The sequence below is a fragment of the Octopus bimaculoides genome, chromosome 18 (assembly GCF_046866305.1).
Source record: "Octopus bimaculoides isolate indiv1 chromosome 18, ASM4686630v1, whole genome shotgun sequence".
NCBI lineage: Eukaryota > Metazoa > Mollusca > Cephalopoda > Octopoda > Octopodidae > Octopus > Octopus bimaculoides.
Window position 1 is genome coordinate 55741428 of NC_142945.1, and position 15448 is coordinate 55756875.

At 34.8% G+C, this 15448-nt stretch overlaps 1 protein-coding gene across 2 annotated transcripts in view; it reads left to right on the plus strand.

Annotated features, from left to right (window-relative positions):
* LOC106879472 (guanine nucleotide-binding protein G(q) subunit alpha) overlaps window positions 1-15448 on the plus strand; it is a 54589-nt gene that overhangs the window by 15118 nt on the left and 24023 nt on the right. For both annotated transcript variants that reach the window (XM_052974446.2, XM_052974447.2), the window contains exon 3: window positions 9001-9185. In XM_052974446.2, the coding sequence (XP_052830406.1) occupies window positions 9001-9185 (185 nt within the window). The remainder of the gene's footprint in view (window positions 1-9000; window positions 9186-15448) is intronic.

Here is a 15448-nt window from a genome sequence, read left to right on the forward strand (position 1 = left end):
ATGCTGGATAAAATGCTTAGCAGCATTTCTTTTGACTCTATAGGTTTTGAGTTCAAATGCTGCTGGGGTTGACTTTGCTTTTAAAATAAGTACCAGTTGAACACTAAGATCAGTGTAATCAACTTAACCCCTCTCCCTAAATTTACTAGCCTTGTGCCAAAATTTGAAATCATCATCATCATCATCATTATTATTATGATGATGATGATGATGATGAGGAATGATGGTGGTGAGCTGGTAGAATTGGTAGCGACTTGGACAAATATTTCTTTGGCCTTTATGTTCTGAGTTTGAAAGTTGCCAAATCTGACTTTGCTTTTCATCCTTTCAGGATTGATAAAAAGCAATTCCAGTTGAGCACTGGAATTAATGTAACCAACAATCGTCCCCTAAAATTTCTGGCTTCATGCCAAAATGTGAAACTATTATTATTATTATAATTATCAATTAAGGCAGTGAGCTTGTAGAATTGTTAACTAGATAAACTACTTAGCAGCATTTCTTCTGCCTCTGTTCTGAGTTCAAAAGTTGTCGACTCTGCCTTTCGTCCTTTCATCTCGGCAAGTACCAGTTGAACACTGGGGTTGAGGTAATTAACTCACTCTCTACAAAATTTCAGGCTTTGTGTCTATAGGGAAAAGAATTATTATTATTAATTAATTAATTAATTAATTAATTAAAGTGGGAGAACTGTTAGCATGCCAGGCAAAATACTTAGTGTCATTTTTTCTGGCATTATGTTCTGAGTTCAAATTCTACCAAGGTCAAATTTGTCTTTCATCCTTTGGGGTTTTGATAAAATAAGTACCAGTGAGCACTGGGGGGGACAATGTAATCAACTAACCTCCTCTCCCTCTATATTACTACTCTTGTGCCAAAAATTAGAAAGAATATTGTCGTCAATGCTATTAATAATGCCTAACCTATTTTTTACTGCTTTTGTTTTATGCTGTTATTGCTATGAGTTTTTTTCTTTTATTTTCATATTATAATTCAATTTTTGTTTTAATTTCGAGTGTTAATTTTATCATCATCATCATCATCATGGTTCATAATATTTTCTACATTAACCACTACTTATTATTAAAGTTTGTTGTCTCAATAATTATAATAATAATAATAGCTTAAAATCAGAAACAGAAGGGTTTATCATAGCAGCCCAAGATCAATACTGACCTACAAGGAGCTACCAGGCCAATATATTTAAGAACGTGTATGGAAACAGCAAAATGAGACCATTGATCATGTTGTCTCCATGTGCTGTCTTCTTGCGCCTACAGAATATCTCAACAGGCATGATAGAGCAGCACAATCTCTTCACTGGGTAATTTGCAAGAACTTGGACCTGTCCCATGATAAAAACTGGTGGTTACACAAACCATCTCCGGTACTTGAAAATGACCACATCTCACTCCTCTGGAACTTCACCATTCAAACTGACAGAAAGATAGATGCGAATAGGCCAGACATTATGTTGAAGGACTTCAGATGAAAATCATGTCTCCTCATTGATATGACTGTCCCAATCGATATAAACATATCTGTGAAGACCTACCAAAAACTTGGGCAAGTATAAAGATCTTGAAATAGAAATTGGCAAAATGTAGAACCTCAAGACTAAAACAATACCTGTTGTCATAGGTGCCCTAGGAATGACAGCAAAAGGGGCTGATTCCTACCTAGCTCAATTACCAGGAAACCTCAAAGTGGCAGAAATTCAAAAGATAGTGCTCATGGGAACTGCCCATATCCTATGTAAAATATTATGTAATCTCAAATTTTAAAACAAACACATGATCTTCTTATGGTTTCTTAAACATTCTCTAGAACAATACTTTGTGCAAAACCAAATATATGACACCCTAGGCATAGCACCAACATGAACTTCTAACTTGTTGTCTCTTGAGGTCTCTGGGTGAGACTTGGAGCCAACTTGTACAAATACAAACATAAAAGTCATATTATTACACACACATTGCATAAAGTAATGTCTGAGGTCCTTGACAAACAATACTCCCCCCCTGTCCCCCTAGACACAGTATCTTCAATCAACAACCTTACGATATTATATACTGTGCAATGTCTATAATAATAATAATAATAATAATAATAATAATACCATAGGGAAACAAACAGTTATAATAACAATAATAGAGAATGATGATGATGATGAGAGATGATGAAATAAGACTGAAGATGAAACAAACATTGAAGGCCAGAACACAAGTTGGTGTATAGGACTGTGGTGGGTGACAAGAAGTTAAAGGTAATGAGATTCTAAGCTGAAGAGGGATGGTAGAGGTGACAGTGATAAAAATTGACGTGGGCCATTGTTGTTTGACTCTACTGGAGTCAAATTGGATTGACAAAGGAGAGGAAAACACATCCGTGACTCTTGCTCAGTAAAAGGAATGACCTCTTTGTGACGATTTGCTACTATTTCAATGTCTTAACAATGCCTCTTCTCTGACTACTGTTTTATTATTGTTTGCTGTTGTTCAGCTGGCGCATCAGACAAAATGCTAAGTGGTATTGCTTTCAGCTCTTTACCTTCTCAGTTCAAATACTCACTGAAGTTAACTTTGCAACTTTTCAGGATCAGTAAAATAAAATATTTTAATGCAATCACCCAACCCGTCTCCCTCTTAAATTGTTGACACCTGCCAACAATCTGAAACGGTTATTTCTGCTGTTCTTATTTTTGTACTCTTGTCTTCTCTCTATATAAGAAATATCAAACACATTCTTGACACAATGCAAAGAGGCACAATTTAGTACTTGTCTGATGAAGTGCCATTCTGACATATTCAACCACACATGTTGTGTGACTTTTCACCTGCAATCATTTACATGGCATAATATGGTTAGAAACAGACTGGTTCAGAAACAACTGTTACAAATAATAAAGTTGTGCTTAAATTCATTCTTCTGCATCTTGGAAGTTGTGATTTTACCAGTGACACACCTGGAGTTCCGGCACCAATGGACTCCAAATTTTTTTTGAAAGGTCCAGAATGAGTAGATGTTCAGGAGTGCTGCATTAGGAATACATATTTTCAACCTTGCCAGGACCTACACCACTACACACACACACACACACACACACACACATGTATATACATAGTATATATACTGAGAGCATTGATTTTGCATGTGCCTTCAAGCTTTACCTCTAACAGTTTATTCAACCTGTGTATATGTGTGTATATATTATAGTTTATTGGGTTTAAGTGTATATGTTTCTAGGTATGTATGAGGGATTACCAAAAAAAGAAACTGGAATTTTGCAATGCTATTTCATTCACTTAGTTTTATATGTTTACACTTTTATTGCCTTCAAAGTATTCTCCATTTGAAGCAAGGCATCAGTCCACAATGCATTGGTTTTCCACTGTTGGAAGCAGTCCTGGAACTCTTGCAAAGTGATGCCTTTTAATGTCTCCGTCATTTTTTTTCCTTCTCTTTCACATCTGCAAATTCTTTTTGCACCAGCTTTTTGTCACCAGGGATGACCTTCAAAAAACAGGTCTGGATCAACATCCAACTGTTCTTTCAGTTCATGGCAAGCATTCACTTGTGACTGCTTTTGATCTCCCGTGAGCAAGTGAGGAACAACATTTTGCTGCAATTCTTCGCTCACACTTCGTTGGAAGGATCTCCAAGACACGCCAATCAGATCAACAAGTTCATCAATTGTTCAGTAATGGTCCGCCAAGACCAGTTCGTGAATTTTCATGATGTTTTCATTTGTTTGGGAGATTGACGGTTGCCCTGAACGAGGTTGGTCTTCAAGCGACAAGTGACCATTCCTAAAATGTGAAAACCACTCATAAACTTGTGTTTTGCTCATGGCAGCAGCATCCTTGTAAGCTGTTTTGAATCACGACTATTGTTTCGGCTGCTGTTTACCCGGCAGCAAACAGAATTTCCTGGAAGCATGCTGTTCCTTCGCTTCAGTCAAAGCCAAAATCACTGAACAGGGCAGAAGAACTGCAAAACAAAGACGCACCACATGGAAGTATGACTGTACTCAATGCTGCCAGTCTGCAGACTGATTCCTGAGGGTTGCATAAAGTGGCTTTTTAGCGGCAGAAGCCTGAACTACAACAGGCTTGTCCCACAGAACGCTTCTGGGTACTTTTGAGTACCCCTTCATCTATGCATGTGTGTAAGTGTGTGTACATGTATAGATGAGTTATACAAATACTGAAAACAAAAATAAAGTCCAAAATGCCATGTATTTGTTCATTTATTTAGATCTGAGATGTTACATCGTTGACACAACAGCTTCAAGTTTCTTACCAGTATACCTATATTAAGTGCCTTGACATGAAACTCTAGGCTACTGAGTCACTGATGTAGCTTCTCTGGTTTAGGTTATACAATTTTATAAACATATCATTACAAGCATGCCTGTATGGTTAAGAATTTTATTTCACAACTCCATGCTTTCAGTTTCAGAGCAACCAATGTCTCATGTGTGAATTTGGTAGATGGAAGTGCTCAGAGCTTGAAGATTCCTTGGAGATACAAGGCACATTGTAAAAGCCTGCCTATCCACATGTCTTCATAGCAAAAAACTATTCGTAGTTCTTATCTTAATACATTAAAAGATATTTTTATCACTGGACAGAGTACTTTTTTTGTTGATTTTACCTTAATAGAACAATAAACTTTTATATATTATATATCCTTCTATCCTCTCTTACTTGGAAGAAGTCACTCTTACATGCTGTCACTCAACCTGCTAACCATAGCAGCCAAACTGCTAATCACTATTGTCTGAAACGAGGAAAGACAAACATATTGGCCAATTCGGTCTTCTCTATACCTAATTTTGGCTGTTATTGTTATGATCATAAGTCTTCTTATCAAGACTTACTTTAGGCTGAATACCAACAACCTGTCTTTGTTAAGTTGGAGCAAACAGTGAAGCCAGACTACTTTGTGCTCAATTTTGAAGTATTAAAGTTCAAATTATAAAAGGACCAAATTCTAAGTTTAAAGGAAATTTATATTTTCTTTAAAAAAATGTAATAGACTAATGCAAAATCAATCACTAGCTTTCTTTTTTACTTGGCATTTTTTATAAAATGATTTAATTCCTGGTGATTAGGAATAGCAGGGTGTCAGGAACCTCCTTCATAATTTTAACTATTCCTGAAACATTTTGCACTAATTTGCAAAAGATGCTTTTAATATTAGGTTTTTGTTGTTTTAATATTGAAAAGTTATTGTTCTTTGTAACTATTGTATTTCACTTTTACTTCTAAATCCCATGGGAGAAATGAAAGCATCCATCTTACAACATCCAAGTTTTCCTCCTCTTCTGTATGAGGGAGGCTTTGTTCTGAAACAAAAGAAATTTTGATATCGTTTTTCAATATTAAACCAATACAAACTGAACTTTGGGGATGTTTTAATTCTGAATGTTGAGAAATTGGTTCATTAGCTTATTTTGCTAGTTAACCTTAATTACATTGATGTAATTGCAAGCAATTACATCAGTGAAAGTTTATTAATGATACCTGTTAATTACTCTAAATATTTAGTTTGTCCCCTTATATTCTGATGACTTTCCAAAAATACCACCCCACCCATCTACCCATTTCTGGTATCACAGAATTTTTTTTGTTTTTATTTCAAGAATATTTCATGAAATGAGAACTTCAGTCAGTCATTTTTATTCTGAAATGATGGAGGGTGGGGGTCTACTGACTGACTGGCTATCGTTTTCTGAAACTTTTTCATTAAAACATTTTTTTTTTCTCTCACACACACAATTAAAGCAGGTCATCTGTGGTGTTTTTACAAAATTGTTTTTTTATTAATGCAAAAATTGCCAATTGTAAGGGATTTGAAGATTTTGCTTAACTCTAGTTAAGAAATCTTGTATTACAATCATTTCAATGTAGAAATGTTTTTTTTTTTTACTGTTACTTAAAATATTCCAGCTGAAAGAAATTAGAATTGCATCACATACCAAAGTATTTTTAGTCTTTCATTAAAAACAGCAGCTACCATGGATATTTTATACATTTTTGAGGCTGGTATAGTTGCCACAAGCAGTACTAAACTGGACTAAAATGCTTTACAGTTGCTTTTAGTTGGTATTTTACTATTGCAAAATCAATTCATGCAGGGCTCATCTTTATTTGTTATTATCGTTTATGAATCTCTTGAGTCTTCTTCAACATTCTAAGGCTTGCTCATTTGTTCTGTTTGAAATTGTTTCATTTTCAATTTAACTTTCTTGTGTTCCACTTGTTGATATCAAAAAAATGTTTTTTTTTGACATTTAATATCTGCATCTTCTTAATTATGTCTTCCAATTTTCAGTACGGTTCTCCTATCAGTTCCAAACTAACTTAATTGTTTCTACCAATTTTCACCTTTTAGTATTGTTCACATCAAGGTCCCCCTTGATCCCAACAACTAAGTCACTGTAGAGACATGATGTTGGGGTCAGCTTCCTGTTTATTTATTTCTTCCACAAGATGTACTCATTTGGTTCAACGAGTGTTAACTAGCTGATACCATGGTAACAGATTTCCCTTAATTAGATTTGGTTGTTTCATTGCAATGGTAGCATATTTGAAGTATAGTAACTGCTGCAACTTGGCAAATGACAGCCGTTAGCTTACTCTTGCTACATTGAAACCGTTGGATTATTGATTGTATGTCTGCTGCAACGATTGCTTTATATACTAACAACTATTAGAATCCCATTTGAGGCAGACTGATGACAACTCTAGCAACATCACTCTTCTCTTTTTCTCAACTCAATAGTTACCTAGTATCCCCCCCCTCCAACTTTCTGTAATAAGCATTGAAGACTGACCAACATTCACTGCTTATTCTCTTTCTCTTTCTCTTCTTCTTGTCTGAAGTGTCCTCTATATTGAAGTAACTTTTTAACTATACATATTATTTCATAATTTCAACTTAGCTAATCACATGATACAATGTTTGTCTTTTAGTTACGACTCAATACTTGAGATTTAGATCAGTTTGTTGTTGTTGTTGATAGACTCATGGACTGTTTCAGTTTGTTTTATTTCTATTCAGTTATATTTCTTTAAAATATTTTCATATTGTGATGAATTACAAAAGTAATTAATTCACCAAGATTTCACTGGAGTAACAAAAATTTAGAAATGGTTACGTTGAATTTAGCCTTTTCAAAAGGAGTGTTTAAAATTGATAGTTAAAACTTCTGCTGCAAGTGTCCAATGTCTCTAGCCTTTGTACGTGATTGATATGTGTATATACAAGGAAAATGGGAACAGTTATTTTAAAGTTTTGCAATAGTAGCCTCCTTGAGAATATAAAATACTTTGGTTTTCCAAGCCTTGAGGAATTTTGTGTGGACAAATGAGGCAGCAAAGTAGGTGTGGTAGTGTGATATTGTAGTTTTAAAGTATATGACTAAATATTTTTAGGGGTGATTAAATTGTTTGATGTTGGTATAAATTTTTCATTGGTAGCAGGAAAAGATTTTTAACACTTTGTGTGTGTGTGTGTGTGTGTGTGTGTGTGTGTGTGTGTGTGTGCAGACATGTAAACATTTTGCTCCCAACCACATGGTCTCAGGTTCAGTCCCACAATGTGACACCGAGCAAGCCAAAACCCTGTGAGTGAGTTTGGTAGAAGGAAACTGAAAGAAACCCTTTGCATGCCTCAACAAATTCCATCTGATGCATGTAAGTATGGAAAAGTGGATATTAACTCAATAATGATGGTGATACAGATGAAATTATTTTAAATGAAATTCCCAATCTGGCATTGGTTTTATGGGTTAACAAAATCTGAGTTTTTCTTCAGAGTTACTTCTCTTCTGAATCCATTGAAGGAACTCATATTGCTCATGCATTCTTGCATCTTTAGCTTGATTGTTTTTTGGGGTTTTTTTTTCTATAACTAACCACTTCACAGGGTGTATAGGGAACAATTTGTAGCAGCAGCACTTAAGAAGTTATCCTATTTTGAACTAAATTACCCACTCCCACTCAATGTTAATTAGATTACTTTGTACCCCCTTTTATATGAAAGAGTTATCAGTAGTCTAACTTATCTTTACTTGGTGAAGGCAACATGAATAAGAGAGTGATGATGACATTGGGGGGGGGGGGGCAGTCAGATAAATGAGTGTAAGAAAGTAGAATGATTGGGTGGTTATGGTGGTGGTGGGGGTGGAGAGAAAGAAAGAGATGGCTGGTAATGAAGGTGGGGAATGTCAAATAATAACTAACCCAAGGCAGTGAGAGAGAGAGAGAGAGAGTGTGTGAGGGATGACTGGTTGTACAGAATTGTGGATGCTATGAGTTTATAGTTATAAACAGTTCTATTGGAATCTCTTAAATATAGGTGTTGTGATGAGAGAGATGTGGGATGGACTGGAGAGTAGGTTCAATACAATCCCTCATTAAATAGGCAAATAGGAGAGTAACTTACAGATTAGAAAGAGAGGTAAGATTTAAAGCATGGTACAGTGAGGTGGTGGGGGGGGGGGCGATTGGCTGCTAATCTTGGATACATTTGAAGCTATATCACATTGAATAGAAAAGGTGAGGGAAGGGACAGATGTCAACTTGACGGGGTTGTGCTTGGTGAGAGACCCATGTATAGATATCCTCCATTATTCCCATCATTTTCACATTTCTATTGCCATGCTTCTACAGATGAGTGGTGCATGTCATTAATCATTTCTCTTTTGTCATCTTCTCCATGATTTTTAGCGTCTTGAGATCAGTTTCCACCTCTTCGTCCCATATCTTCCTAGGTTTCCATCTTCTACAAGTTCCATCCACTTTAAGCATCCCACACAGTTTGATGCAACTGTCACCTCCCATACTCATACATTGCAGTCTCCTGTCTTGCATCCTACATATATATCCTCACACAGCCTTTCGATGTATTATTTATATATATTTTGATTTACTTTGAGTCTGTTTAAAATTCTTTGCAATAATGGATTATTTTTTCCCCCTCTTCTTTAAGGGACTGGTGAGTCTGGAAAGAGTACATTTATCAAGCAGATGAGAATTATCCATGGTGCTGGGTACTCTGAAGAAGACAGAAAAGGCTTTGAGAAAATTGTTTACCAAAATATATTTTCAGCCATACAGACTCTTATAGCTGCAATGGAAACGTTGTCTTTAGAATATAAGACTTCTGGCAATAATGTAAGTAAACCTCAAATGCATTCTTGAAACTCAGAACACAACTATTTTGATGTTTAATAAACAATAATTAACTGTATTAGGATTTTCTTTTAATTCTCCTTTTGTACACTGCCCAAGAGATCCTATGTAGTTGCTCAACCTGCTAAAAATATCACCTAAATCTCCCTCATATTATATGCCATCTTTAAAAAGATGTTGGACAATGCAGTTCTAGATAAATGAAAATAGCACATTTAATTATAGGTCTGCTGAATTTGAATTCTTCATCTGGGGCTCAACTACTAAAAATTAATTTAGTTTAGCAAGAAATCCCAATTGCCATATGATTTATATCTGAACAACTATAGTATGTATACTTTTATCTAGATATGTGTGTATAATGATGAAAAGTTTTTACAGATGAAACAATTTGAAATATTTCCATTTCAGTTGGTTTGATCTTTGATTAGTCTTGCGGTGTCTTTTTACTGTTCGGATGAGATTCAAACGAGCGACACAAGTTGTCATCAACACTTTTAACCAGCTGACACATTTGTTCTGTGTACTGAATATATGGGGTGTACATAGCAAAGTCTACTCACTTTGATTAAGCATTGTGTTCAATGGTTCAACACTGGATAGCAGCATATAGGAATATATTGCCTTAAGTCTTTTATTACCAAATCTCTGCCAAATTAAATTGCCTTTCATCATCATTTAACATCTGTTTTCCATGCTGGCATCATTGGCTGAACAGTTTGACAGGTGCTGGTAAGGCCAAGAGCCATACAAGAAGGCTCCGGTCATCTGTTTTGGCATGGTTTCTATGGCTGGATACTCTTCCTGATGCTAACCACTTTACAGAGTGTACAAAGAGTGCTTTTGACATGGCACCAGCACTAGTAACAGGGTCATCAAGTAACATGCAAGACAAAATCCCTCAACTGGGAGTGGGGAGTAGTATTGAAGGGGATGGGCTTTGTGCCAATTGATGAGAGACAACGTGTAGTGGGACAGGAATGGGTGCTTTGCTGTAGAGCAGGTCCATGGATACCCCGATTGGAAAAGAAGGGAGGGTAAGTTAGAGTGTACGATAAAGTGAGCAGGTGAGTCAGTAAAATAAAGAGAGAGAGAGACGGTGTCAAGACAGGTGACTGGAAAAGTCGAGTATGAAATATCGAGGTGGCTCAGGAGCAGGGGTTTGCAGTAGATTTGCAAGAGCATTGAGGGTGAGGTGTTAACAACACAGCAGGGATGAAGAATTTAGTAAAATTGGTCATCGTTAAGCTGGTGTTCAGAACATAAACTAACATGAAATTTTGATGGAAGGTTTTAATTTAGATTATTTCAAAAAACTAAAAGCTGATATCATGGAACCAGGAACCATGGTGGTCTTAGGTGAGTTGGTATCAAAAGGGTATATATATTTCATTTTAATTACACATGATCGATTAAATCTTTAATATAACTGTACATATAAGAGTCTGGGTGTAAATTGTAATATGGCACAAGATGGTTTTGGTCTTGTGATCAGTGTCTTTACCTTTTTCTTACATCCCTCAGGGCTTAGACAAAATCTAAGTATAGACACTCACTTTTTAACAAATGATGGATTTCTCTCTCTACTCTCTATTTTCTATTAAATTTAGGAAGTTATTTGCCTGGATTGAATCTATCACATTTATTTAATTTGGTTTCCTTTCTTTTAAGAAGTTATACTAGAATGTTGTTTTTTGTCTTCGCATTCTGGAAAAACAAAAATTCTGGCCTGTGAGACTAACTACATTGAAAGGTGAGGTCACATTGTTGCCTAAAATGTGGCCTAAAAGAAAGACAACCTTGAGCTTCTTCATTTAGTTTTGTTTGACTAAGTACAAGGCTAGATTTTATAGATGTGTATACTTGATTAATTTGATGAACTCAAGTCGGATGAAAAGCAGCTTTTTGCAGGTGGGATTTGAACTAGGAACTTGGAGAGTGATTTAATTTTCCAGTTCTTCAAACTCATTGCTATTAATAGTGGTGCAAGGCCATAGATTTGTTTAGTTGAATTGATCTCAGTATATTACTTGTTTATTTTACTGATAGGAGGAGGAATGAAAGGCAAGCCGGTCCTATTGGTATTTGATATTGAACTCGGAGATGAAACTTAATACTTAAGACATTTAGTCTACCACATTTTTGTTAGTCCGTTGCCTACTCACATAACATCTACTTGCTACTTTATATTCTATTGGTTTCAGCTTAATCTATATGGTCAGGCTTGGAGGGAAAAGAAAACACATTTAAATATCTCAGTATATTAAACAATTCTTTTTCAAATGGTTTAATATGTCATGTTATATATATATAAAAAATCATATGGTATTATTACATGTTTCATTATTTATAGAAGTTTCTGATTAAGGAAGGAAAATCTGTTTACATTTAAGTTTTTAGCTCTTATTACTAACAAGCACAATTTGATGAAAGGATAATGGACTTTTGTTGGCAAGAGACAGAATTTTAGCTTTACTTAGCCAAGAGATTAGGCAGTTCATTTTCATGTGTGAGGAGAGTTAGGAATTCTTTTAAAACACAAGAGGGTGCTTTCAGAGCAATCAGAATGTCGTTGGTGAAATTCATGTTCATGACAACACCATTTTCTCATAGTAGCAGTGAAAAGTGTGATGCATGAAGTGTCACTAAGATGTTGTTGAACAAGAAATATGAAGAGGATACTGAGTCTGTTTGTTGAACTAGGCAAAAGGATAACTGAAGAGGTTAATATAGGCAATTGAAATCTAAAATAAAGATTAAATGTGTGGCCCACTCAGGTATACTTGTTAAAATGCTAAAAGCACCTGGTTCTGTTGATATTAGTCGTTACTTTAGTTAATCAAGTTCTTGGTTAGCTCCAGGCCTGCCTTCATTGAACAGAGCTAAAATCAAAAGCTTTCCACCCATGATTATCTTGTCTCCAGACAAAGTGTGGTTTGGGCTACTTTTTAAGATGTTAGAATAAATTTGGTTGCTATTTCTAGTGGGTTAGGTTACATTCAGATTCTCACATTGTATGCAAGGATGTGTCATTATGAATTGCTTCCAGAGATCTCAAATAAATGGGTAGAATTACTAAACATAGCCAAATTGATGCAAATCAAAATGGGCAAAATGACATTTAGGTCTGAAGCAGGAGATGGAACTATAGATACCATATTTATAATGAGAAGGCTTCAAAAGAAATTCTTAAGAACATATAACTTTACCTTTATTGACATGCATAAAATTTTTGATACTCTTCTACAAAGAACAACTGTAGCTTTTCCAGATTCTATTTAGCTCCAGGTATTCTCTTGAGGAACCTGTGATGATCTTCCAGTCATGACCACCCTGTCTTCTAGTCAAGCATATTGTATCTCAGGTTGACAAAAGATTGTTGTATGTCAAGGCAAATATTATAACAACGGTGATAGATGGAGAGAAAAATAGAAACTGAGTGAAAGATGCCACCATTCATCTAAATGAGCTTTCTTGTAATTAGGTTTTGATCTTTGCCTTAATTTCAATTACATTAGTAACGCTTTTGAATTCTAGTATTTAACATAAATATTAGAGTGTCTCCCAAAATACCAGCTCACAATAACTCAACAGCATTTCTCATTAGTTGCTCCTAATGAATTTTTAGTTATCTGAATGAATGGATGGAATTGTCTGGTGAAATCTGACTTTAAGTGGCCACCTTGTGGAATATCCACATCCACAAGGCATTCTCAACACTTTAAGAGAGCTGGTTTGTTGTTACATTCTCCAAACAGGAACAGTTGAAAATAGTTTTCATTTATGACTCAGTCGGTTGCTATTTTATTATAGATTAAATGTTCTACACAAACTGTCAAACTCATATCTGGATGTCCATTAGACCGTCTACACTTTTTAGTCTTGACCATCTACACTGTTGGCCTATTCTACAGGCTGCCACTGACCAAATTTCATTCATATGTCTTTGGTCAATTCAGGACCATAATAGAAAAAACTTGCCCAAGATTCCATGTAGTAGGGACTCTGTGGTTATGAAGTACAAACAAAAAATTTACAGCTATGATGAGCAAAGAAACCGTCTTTGGTGGAATTTACTTAGAGAATTATTTGATGTGTTAGATGAAATGTTATTCTTAAATAATTAGTCTCTAACTGTAGAACAATAGTGGCAGTCAATTATTTCTTTAAATATGCAGAAAGAAATCTAATTGTTGACCATAGAATTAACCTCAACTACCCTTCTTTCTCCTCCTCCTCCTCCTCCATTGTTTCTCTGTTGTAACAACATTCATCTTAAAGCAACAGCTAACATTGTATTGTGGTAATGCCAAATATTTACAAACTGTTCTAACTCCCACCTTTCTTTCCCTTCATATCCACTTTTGTATTTTTTTTTCTTCTTCTCTCCCTCCCTCTCTCTCTCTCATTAGACCTCCCTCTACCTCCCTCCCTCCCTGCCTCATTATATAGTGTAAATACATGCACACAGAACACATGCATGAGTGAGTTCAATATATATACTAGAATTATGTGCTTGTTTGCACTCTAGCTGACAATAGTCCAACAGTATTTTCATTCTGCCATCACCACTAGAATTATTAATCAAACCAGAGCATCTCTCAATACAAAACTTATGAATGATAAAACGTTAATAAATTCCAATCCTTTTCTATGAATTTTTCTCTCTTTCTCTTTTGACCACTTTTATATGTGAAGGTGAAATTGTTTCATTTTAGAAATATTGAAATTTAATGAAGCGTTAACACTCTCCACTATAAAAAAAAAATGGATTGCTAAAGGGTTTTCTTTTTCCTCCAAAGGTTCTTTATTATATTTGTATACGTTATAAACCAGTTTCATTCTCTGTTCACTGGCAGGTTTTACTTACTCGATACAGCATCTAGTAATCATTGCTTTTAAACTAAATTCCCTATTTTTGCCTCACAATATCTATTATTCGGGATATTAACAAACTTCAAGAAGCAATATAAATCGGCTGCTATTTAGACTATTGACTTCCTTTTTTTTAAGAACAAAAATCCTTGTCGAATCAATAAATCAGTGTTGTTACATAAGATCCGTGTTTCTCACAGGAAGTGGTGGGGGTAGAGCTGTGTGGATTTCAAAAAAGAAACAAAAAGGATAAACAATTTGCCATATTTAATACAAATTAAAATTGTTTCAACTTAAATTTGTCCAACACCTTGACACACCAAAAATTAGATGAGCGTAAAGTTTAATTTATTGTTAATAAAGAGGAGGGGGCCAGCGGGGGGATGTGAAGTAATTACTCTCAACCCTAAATGTGTTTCTGCAGTAAATTTTGGTTTCATTGTTACATCAGAAGAAATTATCATTGGTCACTCAATGGACAGTATTTTGTCTAAACAGGACTCTATTATACAAATATTTTGATTTTTGCAATAAATTTTACCTGTTATCTTGGTAAATGAGTTTTTTTACCTTCATTCAGCAAACCATTTTCTCATATCAGCAACAATTGGATGGGTTCTGAAAAGTAATTTTATTTCATAAATATCTTTTCAACTTATTAAATCATTTGTAATTGAGGGGTATTTTGTTATGTTTTGTATCTTTTTGTCACTGTATTTTTGTTGAAATTCATAGTATTTGTTTCATTTAATTTTGAAAATAGATAAGGAATTTATTAAAATAACTTTGTCATTATTAAACTGATATTTGGAACACAAATTAGTATGAAATTCTTATGGCAATTTTAATCCCAGATAATTTTAAAACAGGGAGTTTGTATCATTCAAATCAGAGACAGTTTCAAGTAGTTTAGTATGAGTTAAAGGGTTAAAGCATCCTGTCCATTCCTACTTGTGACTACTTTTAATTTTATACAAATTGTAAAACATTCCTTGCTGATTGTTAATCATCTAAACTGGCACTGACAGTAGTTTCAACATGAAATTTTGAATTTCAAACAAATTCTGCTTTGAAAGTATTCACTAATGGCTTCAGATGTGATTTTGTTTGTTTCTAATGGCGGTGGTGATAGTTGATTGCATCAAATAGGAAAAGATGAAAGGCAAAGTTTAACTGAGAATATAAAGAGCCAGAATAAATGTCACAGGACACTTTTTTTTTTTTTTGTCCTTCTAGTTCTCTTCCAATTCTGACATTCTGCAATGAAACTGATTTATTTCCTTACAATATTTTTGAGGTTTTTTTGGTGCTTTTTAAAATCTGATATTCTCCAAGTTATCTGACATTGTTTTATTTACATTAACTATTAC